The 18,068-nt window shown below is 38.0% G+C and overlaps 1 protein-coding gene across 15 annotated transcripts in view; it reads left to right on the plus strand.

Moving 5' to 3' along the window:
* SYNCRIP (synaptotagmin binding cytoplasmic RNA interacting protein) overlaps window positions 1-18,068 on the plus strand; it is a 33,832-nt gene that overhangs the window by 1,242 nt on the left and 14,522 nt on the right. For all 15 annotated transcript variants that reach the window (XR_015708064.1, XR_015708062.1, XR_015708063.1 and 12 more), the window contains exons 2-10: window positions 391-550; window positions 1,441-1,559; window positions 1,746-1,853; window positions 3,572-3,685; window positions 3,772-3,948; window positions 9,009-9,144; window positions 10,068-10,273; window positions 15,295-15,444; window positions 16,778-16,899. Coding sequence is in view for 7 of the 15 variants with exons in the window: in XM_087773974.1 (XP_087630100.1) it covers window positions 391-550; window positions 1,441-1,559; window positions 1,746-1,853; window positions 3,572-3,685; window positions 3,772-3,948; window positions 9,009-9,144; window positions 10,068-10,273; window positions 15,295-15,444; window positions 16,778-16,899 (1,292 nt within the window). In the remaining 8 variants the exon portion in view is untranslated. The remainder of the gene's footprint in view (window positions 1-390; window positions 551-1,440; window positions 1,560-1,745; window positions 1,854-3,571; window positions 3,686-3,771; window positions 3,949-9,008; window positions 9,145-10,067; window positions 10,274-15,294; window positions 15,445-16,777; window positions 16,900-18,068) is intronic.

Here is an 18,068-nt window from a genome sequence, read left to right on the forward strand (position 1 = left end):
CTCTTCCTCCCACCCCCGCCATTGGCTTCTTGCTCCGTTTCTAACTTGTTCAGAGCCTCTTAGGGAGTGTGTTAGAGAGACAGAGGGAGGTGAGTCAGAGTGTCTGGCTGGGTTGTGTAAAACCTGCAGTGAAAGCTACCCCGCCCCCGCTAGGCAGTGGTGTTAGGGCTTTCCTTTGTGTTAGTGCTTCTTTTGAGGAATTTCGTGCGTCTTCCAAAATTACAAAGTATTAGGGAAGTGGTCTACGTCTTCTGTCGTGTGTGTGTCGTGCCCCCCCCCCCCCCCCCCCCCCCCCCAAGAATAGGGCAGTCCGTTGCATGTATTGTCACTTGAATTGTTCTACTTGAAGATATTTTTAGCTTAATTATGATGCTTATTGCATTTAAACAGATATCTGGAAACATGGCTACTGAACATGTTAATGGGAATGGTACTGAAGAGCCCATGGATACTTCTGCTGCAGTTACCCATTCTGAGCATTTCCAGACATTGCTTGATGCTGGTTTACCACAGAAAGTTGCTGAAAAACTAGATGAAATTTACGTTGCAGGTAAGATGTAAAACTTGCAAAACCACACTTACAGTATTTTATTGGATTCTGCTGTCTTTGGGCTAAAATAGCAACTTTTTGTGGTTTCCAAAAGTATGGGAACTGCAGTCTTACCAAAATCTGTGGACGTTTTCCATTCAGTGTCTTAATTTGTCGTAGTATTTTTCAGAGAAAAGTCTTGGGCCAGGCCACTTGGGCTGAAGGGTGGGAAGGAGGAAAAGTGTGCAGGTGACCATACCAACAGCTGGAACAGGCAACAGATGATTTTTAGGAGGAGTAGGTGATGTGGTCTTTGTGCATTTTTTTACAGTAGTTGTAGGTAACTGCAAGTAACTGAAGCTTGGTATTCATCTTCTCATGTAAATGATACTTCGTGACATAGTAGTTGGGCTCATGGATGCAAAGGTTATTGTGTTGGTTCTCTCAGACATGGTAATAGCTAGCATTTTTTAAGCTTGATTTTTGGATTGTGGTGGTCACTTTTAGTGCTGCAGTTTATTTAGCTTTATAGTCTTCTCAAAATGTACCAAGGTACCATCCATTGCTAGGCAAGCTGAGTCAGGTTTTGATAGATCCTTCTGAATTCAGCTTCAGGATATTGAAAATTAACATAGCCCCTGTAACATCTGGGTTTCACAGAACTCAAACGAATACACAAATGCAGTAACTGTTACTCTGAATCTTAACTTTTTTTGATACTTTTTGATGAAAAAAAGGTTAAATACACTTAAATATTTACCTTTAAGAGGACTAAGCGATTTCTTAGGTATAGTAACTTACGTTAATTGGTAATTGATTTAGGGGTCACTGAAATGCATTACATGTGATAAATGTGGTTAAACAAAGATTGCTGCCCAAATTTAATTAGTAATTTTTTTTCTTTTCTCTAGGGCTAGTTGCACATAGTGATCTAGATGAAAGAGCTATTGAAGCTTTAAAGGAATTTAATGAAGAAGGTGCATTGGCAGTGCTTCAGCAGTTTAAAGACAGTGATCTCTCACATGTTCAGGTAATGTTAAGCAATTCAGAATGTAATTGTTGAGGGATAAACTGCTAGTCGACTGGCAGGAGGTTTGCTTAAGTCTCTTCAGAGATCCATACGTGATATGTAAAACGGGCACTGTATTAGTTCAAGGTAAAATTGGATTCTGGCTTGTCATGTTTTCAGAACTGAAGATCAATATATCTTTTGCAGAACAAAAGTGCCTTTTTATGTGGAGTCATGAAGACATACAGGCAGAGGGAAAAACAGGGGACCAAGGTGGCAGATTCTAGCAAAGGACCAGATGAGGCAAAAATTAAGGTATGTGCCTAAAAGATAAAAGTCATGTGGTCTCTCTGGTTTTTCAAAGCTCTTGTGACAGATACCTTGATTCTTTTGGAACTGTGCTTTTCTTAAAAAGGCTATTTTGGATTATTTGTCATTATATGAAAGCTGTCACTTGCATTTTTATCTTACGCTTTATGCCCTTCAAGAGGAAACTTAATATACTGTGAATTACTGGAACTGAATGTATATAAAAGTGAAAAAGATTTGACAGTTCGCTTTACATCTAGTTGAGACAGTTCTACTATTTCACAGTTAAAAGTTTTTGGAAACTTGTCAGCATAGGTCTTTGAGTTTAGAATGTGTAACTTCAGTTACTGGTGGTTGGTTTTTGTTTCTTCCCCTCCCCTTCAGTTCAGGTTTAAAGGAACTGCAATAGGGAGGAGATACCACACGTGTCTGAAAAGACAGATTGTAATGGATTTAGGATTTAGCCCACTTCTTATGACATAATCAGTGTTCTCATAAACTGCACTCTAAACAGTCTTGGTAATGGACTCATTATTTCTTGGACTGAGTCTCCTGCTAGCAAGAGACTCCTGTCTCAAGAGTTAGGCGTGCTATGATTTATTTTAAAATTCTGTGATGAGCGACTTTACCAAAGGTTAAGGAAAGGAAAACCATCTAAGCATGCTTAGTTGATGTCTTAAAAAGCAAGAGAATCTTTCATCTTTAACTTTTCATGTGTAAACTGCAAAATGAATGTGTTATATATTACAAGTAACTATGTAGCTTGCGAAACTAGAAAATCTTTTTTTCTCCTGACTGTGAGGCTGGGATGCCACTAATTATATATTCAAAAAAAACTGATACAGATTTTGTCACTACCACATAAAACAACAGTATGAGGACTTAGTTAACTAACTTAAAGTAGCATAGCTTTTACTGCTGATGGCTATAGCATTTAAAGTAACTTTGCAATTTTCCAGTTGTGAAATTACTAACTCTTGATTATAATTGGGCTTGTTTAATGTGCTGTGTCTTTGTGTGTAGAGTTGATTTGTCTTTGTACAGAATTATTAAAGACTGATTTCAGAGGAGTTTCTCATATATTTGCATACTGAATTTCATCTAACGTTTTAAATCGGTACTATAATCTGTAACCATATGCAGTGATTCTAGTGAGGATCAGTTGTGCTGGGATGCTGTATGTGCCCACAAGGAATTGGGGGCGGGGGGGGAGGTGGGGTGGGGATAGGAGAAAGGAAGGTAGTAGTACTACCACTTCAGTGGTGGGATACCTGAAGCAGTCAGTACAGCGTTGCAGGGGTGTAAGCACTTAAACGTGTTCTTTAACTTCACACTTATGAGTAATCTCATTAAGTGAAGGGAACTCCTGTGCATAAATGTTTGCAGGATTGGACGTGCCAAAACAAGAAGTGGCTCAGACTAAGATCTGTCTAATTAAAGGGAAGCTCGCTGTTCTATTACTTGGCCTTTTGTTTTGTATGAAAATGAAGGAATTGGGAAAACTCTGTATGAATCTCCTAATTTTCTAGCAGTGTTTCTTTACCTGATAGTTCTAATGTTTGCAAGTTTCTTGTTGAAGTACTAGCAGTAGGCTTGTTTGCGTGTGGGAGTTTCAAAGCAGTACAGTTTAAGAGGAATTATAAGCATGTCTGTCTGTGAATGAAGCGCATCTAAACTAGCTCAATTTGTATATGATTTTAAAATTTTAAGTTTCTTACTTGAAGGCACTCTTGGAGAGAACCGGCTACACTCTTGATGTGACTACTGGACAGAGAAAGTATGGTGGACCTCCTCCGGAGTCTGTATATTCAGGACAACAGCCTTCTGTTGGTACAGAGGTAAGGAGAAGGAGATGTTTGTGTCGATGTATTTTTATTCATTGGAAGTATTTTTTTATAAACAGCACTCTGTATGTCTCTTGTAGATATTTGTGGGCAAGATTCCAAGAGACTTGTTTGAAGATGAACTTGTTCCATTATTTGAGAAAGCTGGCCCTATATGGGATCTCCGCTTAATGATGGATCCACTAACTGGTCTAAATAGAGGATATGCTTTTGTCACTTTTTGTACTAAGGAGGCAGCCCAGGAAGCTGTTAAACTGGTAAGTTTTCTTACTTGGATTTTTTTTCTTTTAAGAACACTCTCTGGCTTATAAGCAGTTGTCCTGATCCTAATGCTTAAATGCTTAAGATGAAACTGTCATTTCGGACATTCGTAAATGTCCACTACATGTTTTCAAATATTTCCACATTGCTATAGATTTTTACTGGCTGTATTAGGGTCGGGGATGGGGGGAAGCCAGTGCACTGCTGTTCTGTCCAGTTAGATGAGCCTTTATTATTAACAAAGGTTGTATTAGCAGTAGTGACTTCTGAGCTGTCTGCATCTGGATGAGTTTTGGAGAGGAGGGGTGTTTGGGTTGCTGTGGCCCAAGGGAATCGTTGGTGGGGCTGTCTGTGATTTCTGATTTGCCTGTGCACCAGCAGGGGGCCCCGTGCTGGAAACACGCTTCTGAAGTCACAGAATTTCATTAGATACTTCGCATGGGAAATAATCGCTCTTGAGTGTTAAGGTCCATTCTGTTTGCTGCAACTGATTGGGAAAAGTCGTAAATCCTGCCAGGTTAAAAAACATTTCCTCTGTTTTACACAAAGGCGTGAAATAGTTTGATAGAAGGAATAGGCCACTCTTCAGCTTTCCAGATTTTATGTGTGAAGTATCCATCACTAAAAAAAAAAAGGAGGAAAAGAAACACACCCTGATCCTCGCACTGCCCCTTTGTTTTTCTAGTTAAGTTGAATTTGAATTTTTTGAGCCAGTTACTACTGCATTGATAGGGCCAAGATCAGTGTGTGGTATGACCCTCAAGAGTGCTAACCGTACTCATTCTGAGGTGTACTGATACTGTATTAGTATAGTCGGGTTAAAATCTCTGTTTTGTAATAAGGCACATCTTAAACCATTAAGGTACCCTATTGACATAATAGTCATGTAAGTCAGTTGGTGGAGACAAATCAAGCTGAAGGTGGGAATGTGTTTTGAAAAAGTATAGAAATGTGTACAAAAGTGGAAGCACAAAAATATCTGGAATATACTGTTTAGGTTTTTAAATAGGAACGATTGGTGTTCCTGTGCGCAATCCAAATATACTGAGGATAACTGCTTATACCTCTTCGTACTTTCGTTGTCAACCTAGCTATTTATATCATGTGTGAACTTTTAAGAGTTATGCACATGGCTTAGCCAAACAGTGAATCAAATCAAATACGTTCTCAGAGGCACCTAGTAAACGAACAAAAAGGAATTTTTCTTCACTTAGCTGGATTTTGCTTAAAGGCAGCATGCTCTGAAAAGTCATTCAGGTTGTGTTTCCATAAAAGTAACATCAGATCCTAGCCTCAGTCTTCCACTAAATGATACAAGGGAAGGAGGTACTTGGTGTCCCTTTATATCTGATCTTTGATATGCAGGGGGAAAAAAAGCACTGTGTTCTGTCTTTCAGTTAAATAGCCACTGACTGTAATAGTTGAAAAGTGTTGTGATTGATGGGGCAGCTTTTCAACCTTCCTGCTAACCTCTTTGAGGGCAGGGTTAGTTTTAAATCAGATCCTGTGGCATTTGTCAGCTTTTCAATGGTTCCAACCCTAGTTGGCTGGCTAGTTTGGTGCATTGTAAGTTTCCGAAGTTGTCTAGGAGTGATTTGCAGGGGTACTAGCAAAATATGGCTGTAGAGCTCAGTTGAAAATCATGTGTCTATCACTTGTATTAGTTACACATGCATGGGAGAGGCTGCTGACAGACCTCTTAGAAATGCTGAACCCTTGGTCCTAGCCATTTTAATATCCTCGTGTCTTAACAGGTGGTGTTCTTTTTGATACTATAATCTTCTGATGTGTGTGCAACTTATTTCCCAGCTTTCTGGACTCCCCGGGATAGGGGTTCTTTTGTTATTTCCCATCTTCTTCTCAGAGGCTTTTTTTTTTTTTCCTATTCAGGACTCTGAAGTATAGCAAAAATGAGAATAAAAAAATCTGTGCGTTGCCTATAGGCTTCTGAGTAATAAGAGACAGCTACGAGGTTTTGTCAATACCCAAACTGCAGCAGAGAATAACGTGACCTGTGTTCAGGCTCTTGCAGTTGGTGTAACATACTTTGCATACAGTTCCTATTTGTGTGTCTGTTGTATCATCCACAGTCTTTATAACAACTTAATGTAAAATTGAACTAAAATTTTTGGATAAACTTAATGTTGACTTAACCCTATTCAATAACCAGAAGAAATCATGCAACTTAAAAGGTTGAAGCCTTGGTTTTGTTTATGCATATGCATTTTTAAGCCACTTAAAAAGGGGGAGAATTCCCTAAATTGTGTTTGAAATACCTTTGGGGCTGTGCTTGAGACAAAAATGGAGTGATGCTGTGGCCTGATACTGCGAAGACTTACAGATATGAACAGGAGTTAGTTTTATGTCCAGTACTTAATCCAGTGTGGTTAACCTTTGCTGCTTAAGTACAACTGGCATCTCAAATGTTCACACAAGCACTGACTATCAGAAGTCTTATTTTTCTTTTTTTTTTTTTAACTCCAGGCATTTTTTTCCCTGTTAACATGTTTGTGTTTACCTTCTGTTTTATACTGGTTAAGAATTATAACTCCAGTTGTTTTCTTTTGCACACATGTTCAATTGTCCCTTCTATTTCATATGAAGTTGTTAGATTTCAGTTTTTCAAAAGATTTCTGAGTGATTAAGGTTACTGTAGACATGTACAGGATAAATGCTTGTAGGAAAACATACTGGAAACTATAGTAGCATACAGTGTATTTTTGACTAGAGCAAGTGTAAGCTTGATCAAAGTGCAGGTACAGGTGAGTTATGCAAATGTGCCCCTTAAGCAGTTTGCTAGCTATGCATAGCAGTACAACTTGCCATTTGCTGCTGGAAATAAACTAAAATTGCTGATGAAGGTTTAAGTGGATAAAATGACAAGACAGACCTTATGCATACTTTGACCTGGTTGTGAGTAGGTTCTTACAGAACTTAGCAAAGGAAAAAAAAAATCTATTATAGTGTCTAGAGGGTAGTAGTATCTCTGTTACTAACTTCGGGCATTGATTCAGTGGTGACAGGAGGGGGAAGCAGTGTGCTGACATAGCTAATTCGGTAGCCTAACTGTTTTGGCACTTTACCCAGATCACGATTTGGGCCTGTTCATGTCTAATCTAAGTTTACAGATGGTATGCAAACTATCTAGCTAAAACCCACCAACTTTATATTCAAGAGCACCTAATTCAAGACTGTTTTCTCTGTGTTAAGAGAAACGTACAATGAGAAGTAGTAGTTAATGTATTGTACTATGAAAAAACTATTAGAAACTACTGTCAATGTGGAATTGCAATATGGTAGAATACTTTATTTTTTTTTAAGTTATTATTTTGTTGCCATGAGTTGTATGAGAGGCTTTTTTTGGATTAAATGTGTAGTGAAACTTTGGTCTTAAACAGGAAGAGTCAGATAATATCTTCTGTTATCCATATAGAATAGACTATTTCAGTTGGAAGGGACCTGCGATGATCATCTAGTCCAACTGCCTGACCACTTCAGGGCTAACCAAAAGTTAAAGCATTATTATTAAGGGCATTGTCCAAATGCCTCTTCTAAACACTCACAAGCATGGGTCATTGACCACCTCTCTAGGAAGCCTGTTCCAGTGTTTGACCACCCTCTCGGTTAAAAAATGCTTCCTAATGTAAAGAAATATTTCCTAATGTACACTTCAGTTAATGAAGAATCAGTTTGTGTCTTGTTTCCAAACTAATAAACTGTCAGCTTTTTTTAAAGGTGTTTCTTTAAAGTATTTTTTGCGCTACTGTAATCTGTCTTTTCATTAATGTAAGTCTATTAGTGATCATAATAATATATATACAGTCTTCCTATATAGCTGTTTCCTACTTTAAAATCAACTATTCCTCTGCCACATGGGCAACAGATACAGAGACGGAAGTCTTCTACTGTATCCTACTATGTTTTGAGACATAATTAGTTGGGAAGATGCCACTCGAGATCCTTTTCACATGTACAGTTCTCCTTTTAGCTCACTTTTGGTGCAGTTGTCTAGCTTTGAATATTTTCAGTGATGTAGTTTTCGTTTGCAGGAGATAAATATAAATAAACAAACATCTTCATCCTGATTTTAGTGTACAAAGCAAGAAGGGGCATGGGAGAACTTGCAGGAAGGTTTACCACTCAACACAAAATAACTCATAGAATAAATAGCTAGATTAAATTTTAAAAAGCTGTCCTGCTACTTGTCAATAAGATGTTGACCACGAAATACATTTTCCTAGCTAAAGAACTGTCTGTTGCAGGGCTTCCAGTTGGAAAGGGGTTGATGTACCACCAGTTGACCTCCCTGCTGCTTATTTGGATGATGCATGCCTGTGTCTGCATCTCAGTGAAAGGCATTTTTTGTCAACAGATGTCTACAGTAATACTTTTTTTTTTCTTAAACTGCTGACTTGTTCAGGGTGTCTTCTAAACAATCTGTTATGGGAGAAGGATTTGATCAGAAGTCTTAGGATTTCAAGTCAGTAGAAGGTTGTTCTTGCTGTTTACTATCTTCACATGTGTAGTCTGTGTGCTTTGGAAAGTATTTGCCAATTGCTCTTACACATTTTGTGGAGAAGACCTGACCATGGTTCTCTTTCTTTTGTTAACTATGGAACTTTAGAAGGGAATCTGACTTTAATTGTAACTTCATGTCTTCTATTATACACAATTCAAGAATTCATAGGTATAATACAGGAACTTGTGGTTTTTTTCTGCACTGTTGTGATGGGGGAAGCCTTGACCTTGATGACTTGGACATAAGATTTACCTTTCATGGTTCTACATGAAAAAGTCTCTAAAGAAACATGTATTAAGAAAGAGGCTTGAACAAGAAGGGAAGAATAATTGTTGACTGAAATTGTGGAGGTATCTTAGAGAACATGAGTATACTTCAGAACAGTTGAATATGCATCATAAAAATGTGTTAAGTGCCAAAGAATTTAATAATATTACTAAATGCTGTGTTTGCAAAAGTAAAATATTTGGTATGCTGCTGTTGGAGGGGAGTGGAAATTATCTGTAACTGATGATTGTCCAATTGTTTTTCTTTCAGTACAACAACCATGAAATTCGTTCTGGAAAACACATTGGTGTATGCATCTCTGTTGCCAATAATAGGCTTTTTGTTGGTTCTATTCCGAAAAGTAAAACCAAGGAGCAAATTGTTGAAGAATTTAGCAAAGTAACAGGTAAGTCAATAACTAGGTTTTGTAGAGCTGGAGAGATGTCAAACATGATGAGTGATGAACTCTTGGCTTATGGTTGAATGATGATTAATCCAAACAAAGACCACTCAGCATTTGTCTCTTTAGCATTTGACTTCTAGGTTGTGGTTTGTTTTGGTGTTTTTTTTTTTTTTTTTTTTTTTAAACTGTTGTGCTGAGGGTTGAAATATTTGTGACTAGACTAGATGTGTGGTTCCAAGTTTCACCTAGAGAATAAGTGTAATGTTTAAAAAAGCTATTCAAAGAAATGGATGGTTTAGTTATTTTAGTTCTAATAGATGTTTTAAAACTTTTCAAGGCAAAACTGAAGCAGGTCGGAGAACGTAACTAGTTCTGTGCTTCAGAATTCTTAGTGATTTGATAAGGATCTCTTTTTGATAACGGCATATAAATTGGCAAAGGTAATATTTAATGGCTTTCTCTGTTACTGAATGATATACTTAAGGTTCCTTGGAACAACACTGAAACTTTTTAGGTGTCTTAGAATCATGCAGGTTTGATCTCTTGTTGTTTAGACATCCATGGAAAAAACAGATGCTGATAAGTGGTGTGACTTAAGGGTTTGAGAGGAGAACTGACAAAGCACAACTTTTGGCTGCCCTTATCTCTTCTCCATTCAGTTAGAGGAAAGGTACTCTTCCATAGCTACTAAGCTTTCTTCACTTAATAAAAATGGAACTTGAGTTGGGGTAGTCTAATGTCTCTTTGAAAATGTTGGTCTTGAATGTAGGGAAATTTTATTACGTACATGATCTCAAAAGTCTAGCGTGTTCCTGCTTTTTTGGAACCACTTGTTAGATGTATACTTACCAGAAAGATAATCCCTACTTTATAATACAAATTCACGGATTGAAGCCATAACAAATAAATATTTTGCTTAATTTCAGAGGGTCTTACAGATGTCATATTGTATCATCAGCCTGATGACAAGAAAAAGAACCGGGGTTTCTGTTTCCTTGAATATGAAGATCACAAAACTGCCGCTCAGGCCAGACGTAGGTTAATGAGCGGCAAAGTGAAAGTCTGGGGAAATGTTGTTACGGTTGAATGGGCTGACCCTATAGAAGACCCAGATCCTGAAGTCATGGCAAAGGTAATAAACCTATAAGGGAACCATAGTACATTTAAAGTGCTTTGTTCCAAAGTAAGTACTTCCTGACATTAGCCTAAGTTTAAATAGCATCTTCTGGCCTTCTTGACAGAGATGTTGTAGGTGAGATAATAAAAATATGAATACACTCTAGAATTGATGTGAATTTAAAAACTCTATTGATGATGTTATTTTGTGCTTCCAAGGCTGAATATTGAAAATTATTCTTGCCAAAATGGCACATCGGGTGATGCACTTAATTTCTCATCTGGAAGTGTTGGTGGTGACTCCAAAAGTTAAAATCGTTTTGTAGCTTAATATTTGGATGGACAGAAATCTAGATACGATCACAGAACAAGCCTTAATTCTTTTTAACCCTGGAACTTTGTTTATCGCTTTGGAATTGGAACATGTCAGTAAGATGCACAAATGTCTTTTCAAAGTTGCCTATAGCAGTTATTTTTGAGAAGTTAGGCAATTACTTTGTATTTGGAGATCTGTATCTTTATTTTTAATTGTGTGTGGGGTAATTCCTTAAAATACTAAGACGAGTAATGTTTTGGATTTTGAATATTTCAGTGAAACTGAAGTCTGGACTGTTAACATTTTGAAGTACGCTGTAGCAGTTGTTTTATGTATGTGTGTGATATTTTGCCAGAAACGAACTACCTGAATTTTTTTCCCATCAGATAATGCCCAACCCTGTCTTTTTTTCAGTTATGTTGTGTAGCTGAGTTGTTTAATAGAAACTCCTAGCTAGCCCATATCCTTATCTCTTTCTCTTTGCTTGCTTTTTGTCTGTGCTTTTACTCTCATCTGAGACACGTCACTTGCTGGAGTCCTACTTTGATGGACCTAGTAAGATAGCTTGGCTGGGATCTCCTCTTTGGTGAGCCATAAGGGAAAAGGGTTGGGGTGGGGGCTCATTTTAGGGAAAAAGCTGCTTTTGTAATACAGGTATTACAGAAGCTTTTGGAGTAGCCTGTCTGCAGACTTCATTTTTCTTCCCCGGCATCATAGACTGTCAGCAGCAGGGAAGAGTCTTGCAGGTAAAATTTGTCAAAGGTGGCACTTCCCAAATATGGTGGCCTAATTCTCTGTTCAGCTTCTTGGCTCAAAAGAGATGAGACCTAATCCAGCAAACTGTTAAAATAAATGAGCAGGAACTTCTGCTGACATGCCTGAAGAGATGAGCAGGAGGTGATAGGGGAGATAATCAGAAATCTTTCCTAAGTAAGTTTACAGATGTGGGAAGTGAAAGGCTAAAGAAATTAAAGCTTGATAGTGGTTTGCCCCACTTAATGCCTTGTATTGTTTTGTATTTGAAATGGGACATGAAAAAGGAAGAAGTATAAATATGGAATTTGTGCAGAGAATGAACTTGTATACTTCTAGTGCCATATGCCAAAAATAGGGCATGGAGCTTGGGTTGAAGACGTGTGGAAAAGTGAGACTATGTGAATGAGAATACTGAAAAAATAGAGAACATGAGACAAGCATTTGTGCCTGACCTTTCTTGCTGGCTGTGTCCCTTAGTTTATTCTTGCAACAAGGAAAGTCTGTACTCCAGTCTTTCTTGCCCACTTATTGTACATTTGGAGAAACTCTGACCACATCTGGCACTTCTGGAAGTGTTAGGTTTACTTTCTGTTGTTTATTGCTGTCTTTCCCCTGAGAGAAAGAGCAGCTGAGCTGCTGCTGCAGTCAATAATGTCCCAGATGTGAGCTGCAGGTTGGCTGTTATTGCTTCTGAGTACTGTCAATTGGGAGGAAAGGGAGAGCTATTGACCCCTGTCATCTTACACATTCCTGTGGTAGAAGGCTCTGGAGGAAACACTGCGAGTAGGAAAAGTAGGTTGCTTTTATCAGAATAATCATTGTCGGTTTTCTTGTAAAGACTGCTAGAAAAGCAAGTCCGTAAGAGCAAACTATGCGGAAAACAAATTCACCTTTGTAGCCAGAAGATGAACAGTATTGTTCTAAATACCTCGCAGAAGCAGCATGCCATTTCATCAATATATGGACACCTACTAATTTGAATTCCTGAAATGTTTACTCGAGCCTTTTTTCCTTTTGCCTCCAGTTTTTTGTTTAAATGTTGTGGAGCGTACTGTATGGATGCATACTTAAATTTTAAATGGGCTGTTACCTTAAATGTGAAGTACCTTGAGTGTGATGAGGTGGAAAGCTAGATTCTGAAGCTAGTCATATGTGCTACAGATGAGTGCTTGTACTGAGGGATCAGAGTATAATTGGTTAAGTAATTGATTTCTGGTACAAAGTGAAGTTTTTTCCAACTTCCAGTAGCTGTGTTGATAGCTTAATTTCTCCTAAGTGTTATTTTGATGCATCTTATATCGGTAGTGCAGATAAATTTCTTAATGTTTTACTTGATTTCTGTAGCATGGCTGAGGCTACAGAGGATGTTCTGGAGTGGCAGGTTAAGCAGCTGAATGAAGTCTTATGCTTGTGGCTGCCTGGTAGATTACAGGACAGGAGACAGGGCTAGTAACCCTTGGGAGAATGTGGTTAATGAAGTCTGAAGTGTTTGTGCTGTAGGTAAGAGGAGGAACAGGAGCAGATCCCAGAAGTTTTGGTGTTAGTCTAATCTTAAGGAGTTTGAAAAGAGGGTTCTGCCTTTATGACAAAATGCTGCTGCTGGGTATATTGTTTGTTAGGTGTGTATTTATGGATCCTTGGTGTTACAGTCTATGAGCTTTAATGAAGAGGACTTCTCTTCCCCTCCCCCCCCCCTTCCCTCTTTAGGTAGCTTAAATGAAGTAAAAACAGGTTCATCTTCTCTCAACCTATGCTTTAACCTGCCTCCTAGCTTTGACATCATCCATCTTTGACTGGTTCAGCTATGCTTTCAACCTGTGGCATGACCAAAGGTGTTAAAAAATTTCAGCTGTTAGAGGTTAATGGATTTGTCTACACTGGAAACCATGTAAATTAGTTGCTTTTTACTTCTTTAAAAATGTTGTGTTAGTGCATCTTGTAACAAAAAAAAAAAAAAAAGCTGATTTTTGAGGTTAATCATGTCGGATGCTGTGTCAGTCGTTGTGGATTTATTAGTGAAGGCTACTTAGGGTTCTTTGTGATATTCTAGTTTTCGTCCTTTCCTAGAGTACAAGAATAAGGAACATTTTGTTTGAAAATTACTGTTTTTTTAAAACTATTGATTACCTTACAAAACTTCCTATAATTTATTTTCATGAAATAAGGTTAAGGTAGTGATTGGGACAGTTTACTAAAAATGGTTATTACATATAGGTTACAAGAAATAAAGGTTGCTCTTACCATCAAGGCATGTAGGAGAAGCTTAACACAGGATAGGAAGTAGCCTTCCTCGTGGAGCTGGCTATGACTTTTATCATCACCTGAGAATCAGCAAGAGTAACTATGCCAGAGATGAGAGTTGATACACTGGATCAGATTTATGATCTGTAGTATCCCTTCTTCCAAACTCTGCATCCCATCCTAGTTTGGTTAGTGAGACAGACAAAGATTTATGGAAGTCTGTCCTGTTTATTTGTAACTTAATTACATGGTAATTCTCACAAAAAGGGTGTCTGGGTTTATTGAAATCCGATATGTGGTGCGAGTAGTGATTATAGCTCTGCTTCAAAAATCGAAGCATGCTTTCTTTGGTTCCTTCACACCCTGTGTTATTTTTGTTGACCTTCGGGGTTAGGAGCGTGAAGTCAGTGCTGCCATGTACAATGTTCACTTACTTTTTGTCATCAGCTAGTTTGAAAACACTAGTAGCAGAGGGGATGTGAACAGAAGTTGCAGGTCTTTGCAGCTGATGTGCAGCTGCATTGTAGGAAGGTAAGACTGTGGGCATTCTTTGGCAGTAGGAGGTGAACTAGACTGTCAGGGCATGGTGACAATGTATGCAAGGGACTCTCCCCAACAAGTCAGGGGCTTGTAAATTGTGAGAACTCATGAATGACACCATGCAAACATGCGAATGTACAGTCATTTAGTGCAACCTCAGTATGGATGCAAGGACAGGTCTTTGAATACTAACGGGTCACTAACATATGTGATTCCTGGCATCCAGTGTATGTTGTCTGCTATATTAAATAAGAGTGTAGTTTAAGCCTTTGTCAGACTGCTCTATTTTCTTTTATTGTAAGCAGCTGGTGGTTGATGAAACTTTATGTTGATGATTTAGTCACTGTCAGGCAGTTAACAGGGCATATCTCAATAGTTGAAAGATAACTAACCTCTCTGATCTTATAAGCTGCATAGTGGTCTTTGTGTAGCTTAAGAGCCATATTGCATGCTTTATGGAGCTGGGGGAGGGAGTAGACTGTCAGAGTTACTTGGAGGTGGCTGTTCCTCAAGGGAAGGACGCAGTTTGACTTGTGAGAAAGTCCAAGAGTGACTTGGCAGCGTCAGCCGTAGTGTACCCTTCTGCCTGCATTCTCTCTTCTAGCTGTGGATTCAGGTCACTGAGTGCTCCTCAGGCAAGCACAGTCCTGATGCTAGGTATTTGGTGTAGCTGTAGCATGGGAGCCACAAGTTAAGCAGCTTGAGAGCTGCAGGTCTGTCACCTCTGACCTAGATATTACAGTGATGACTGTTCTGCAAATACCTGACAAAAACCTGTCTAAACAATGAAATGTTTTGATAAGTTAATTATCTTGTGTGTAACCAATCCTGGTTGCCTTATTTCAAGTTTGAAAGTGTTCTGAGTTGAAAATCATTGCTGCTAGGATTCTTTTAAACATTAACACAAATTGGATTGACTTTCAGGATACTAATACTTAAGTAATCATGTTTGAAAACAGATTTAATATTTCTATTAGGGAATTTTGGAGCTCACTCATGCTGTATCAATATATAAATATACACATATAAATATACATATTTATGTATATGTATATAAAATGCTATACATAAAATGTAATGATGTTTTCAGTACTGTCAATAGTAATGACTTGCAAAATTTCATTTTGTGTTTTGGAATGAGATCATACTTCTAAGTCTACCCCCCCCCCCCTTTTTTTTTAAAGGTAAAAGTTTTGTTTGTACGCAATCTTGCCAATACTGTAACAGAAGAGATACTAGAAAAGGCCTTCAGTCAATTTGGAAAGCTAGAGCGAGTGAAGAAGCTAAAAGACTATGCTTTCATTCATTTTGATGAACGGGATGGTGCTGTAAAGGTAAGTGAAGAGGACTGTAACTGTGTGTGTGTGTAAGTAGTGACTACGAAAACATTTAGAAGCTGTATACTACTTTTAACTTGACAGAAAGCTCTGTCTGGAGAAACGGTAACACACTGTCACTGGTAACTTTGTCCTCTCTGGGTGTTTCTTAGGAAGATGCAGTTGCTAGCTTGAAAAGTGGATTTTAGATGCACCTATCCTAAGTAATTGTGCTGATGAGTATCTAAGATAATCATATGTATTATCATTTGAAACTGAAATGCCAGAAGCTGAATGATTTTTCTCACCAAATCATTGGTAGAATCTAAAGCAGTTTCTCTAGGGCAGGTGATAAAAACTTAGGTAATCTTTTTATTTTCCAAGAACAGAATGACTTCCTTTTAATGGTGTGGAATAAGCACCTTTTCTTTCTGATGAGAGGTGCTGGACAATTGAATAATTGTCATTCCTGGATTTAGCTAGCCTGGTGTTGGTGTTTTTTGTTCTGTGATCGGTCGTTAGGAAGGGAAAGTGTAATTCCTCTCCTACCTATAGTGTATCTATTTTTTATGTTTGGTGGGAGGATGCAGGATCCAAGGGGATTCAGTTTTTCTTACTCATCCTGATGCCTTAAAGCAGATGCTTAGGAAGATGATGGAAAGAGTCTTTTCATAGGATCTGTATTCCATTAAGGCATAGCTATGTAGAGTCCCTAACAGTGGTAGAATCTTTAGCATTCCCCTGCTTGAATTTAACTTGTAGCAATTACTGTGACCCATGGGAATTGTACATGTGTGTTTGTTAGTGGGGGTTTTTTTTTGTTTTGGTTTGGTTTTTTGTTGTTGTTGGCGGTTTGTTTTGGGAGTTTTTTGTGGTCAGAATGAGACTGTTTAAATTCTAATTTTTGTGTTCTGGTTTAAAAAGAAAGTTACATTTATTACAAGTAAAATAAAGGAATAAAAGCGTGCACTGATCTCTAGCTTTAGTAGTGTTTGCGTGTGTGCTGACATTAGAAATTTATTCTCTTATTGCAAAATCTGTACTTTCAGAGGACAGTTCTGTCACTTCATTAATTGAAACAGCTTGCAAAGATTGAAGCCTTGTTTACAGTTTTGAGTGGAAGATTTCTGAACTGATACATGCAGTCCTGGGTTTGAGAGCCAAGTTAAGAGGAAATGCATAACTCTGGAACCCACAATTCTATGCTGTCTCATTATTCAAATTTTTTTTTTAGCTATATATTGTTATTTTAGCTCTGGATAGCAAATTTTAAAATTCATGCTCTAAAAGATAAAATTAATAACTTCAGATATGCTTAGAAATATATTTAAAGTCTGGTTAATTTCTTCAGGCAATGGAAGAAATGAATGGCAAAGATTTAGAGGGAGAAAACATTGAAATTGTTTTTGCTAAGCCACCAGATCAAAAAAGGAAAGAACGGAAAGCTCAGAGACAAGCGGCTAAAAATCAGATGTAAGTGTAAATGCATGCACATATGTTGTATTACTTCTGAAAGACACGTATACTCCTACAGAATTAGAACTTCTGGGTATTTTAGTAGGTATACCATAGTATACACAGGTTTTCTGGCTTCTCTGAAAACGTTGGATTCATTTAAGTTTGCATTTTACTTAAGATCTAGTAGTGGTGTTTGTGGGAATTCATGTACTGACTTGCTTTGTTTGTTGAGTGTGTGAGCACCAGTGGAAATGTTTGAAGGTCATGAAACGTACATAATTCTCACTTTTTATTCTAAACTTTCATGTATTCCTGCACTGCTATGTCACGTAGATGAACTTAGCAACGTGTGTTCCAGCAGGCTTAGCAGTACTGATACAGCCCCCCCTGTTTAGTAAAGTACCCACTGAAAGGAGGATCCTGATGTTCTTTTTTGCCACTTCCAGAAGACAGATCTGCTCTTGAAGCTTATAAACTCATACTAATCGATGTCTTGCACTAATAAATGCTGAATATGGCGCAAAAAAAAAAAAAAAAGGCATTTCTTGCTAGTGTGTTCTGCTTAATGTTCTCATGTGGTTTTTTTGGATATCTTGGAGCTTTCCTAACCATCTTCCCTCCCCCACCTTATTTCCAAAAATAACTTCTGGTAGTGCTGCTGTGCAGCATCCAAGAAGACGGAATAGTGAGGTTACCAGATTAATACAGATCTCCAGATGGTGACCTACTGTACACATGGAATTGGTTAAGTTTGCCCTGATTATAGTTCTCATAACTTTCTTGGCCCTTTTGTTCTTCCTTGGGCATCTGGTGTTACTGTACGAAGTGGATTTCTTCTTTTTTTTCTTTTGCTTCTCGTCTATGCCAGGCAGGCCTTTTCTGTTCTGCTTAAATCTTTTGGTGATACAACTTTATTTCTTTCTGTATATTTTTTTTATCTTTGCAACACCACCATAAATACCTGCTTGTTTAATTAGAATATAAAATGCTGTTGAAAGTTGCACAATTTACCTCTCAACACAGGCAGTCGTCTGCATAGTTGTGTTGTCTCTGGTTGGAGAGACGCTTTCTCTCATTGCATTTGAGTAATACCAAAAAAACCCATTCTCATACTGCAGTATACAAACAGTTTTGCTAGCTTGGTATTCAGGATCTCATAATGGCCTGCTTCCAGTGATGAAAAG

Source organism: Nipponia nippon, unplaced genomic scaffold (assembly GCF_047370975.1).
Source record: "Nipponia nippon isolate SJK-2023a ecotype South Korea unplaced genomic scaffold, ASM4737097v1 scaffold_4, whole genome shotgun sequence".
Classification (NCBI taxonomy): domain Eukaryota; kingdom Metazoa; phylum Chordata; class Aves; order Pelecaniformes; family Threskiornithidae; genus Nipponia; species Nipponia nippon.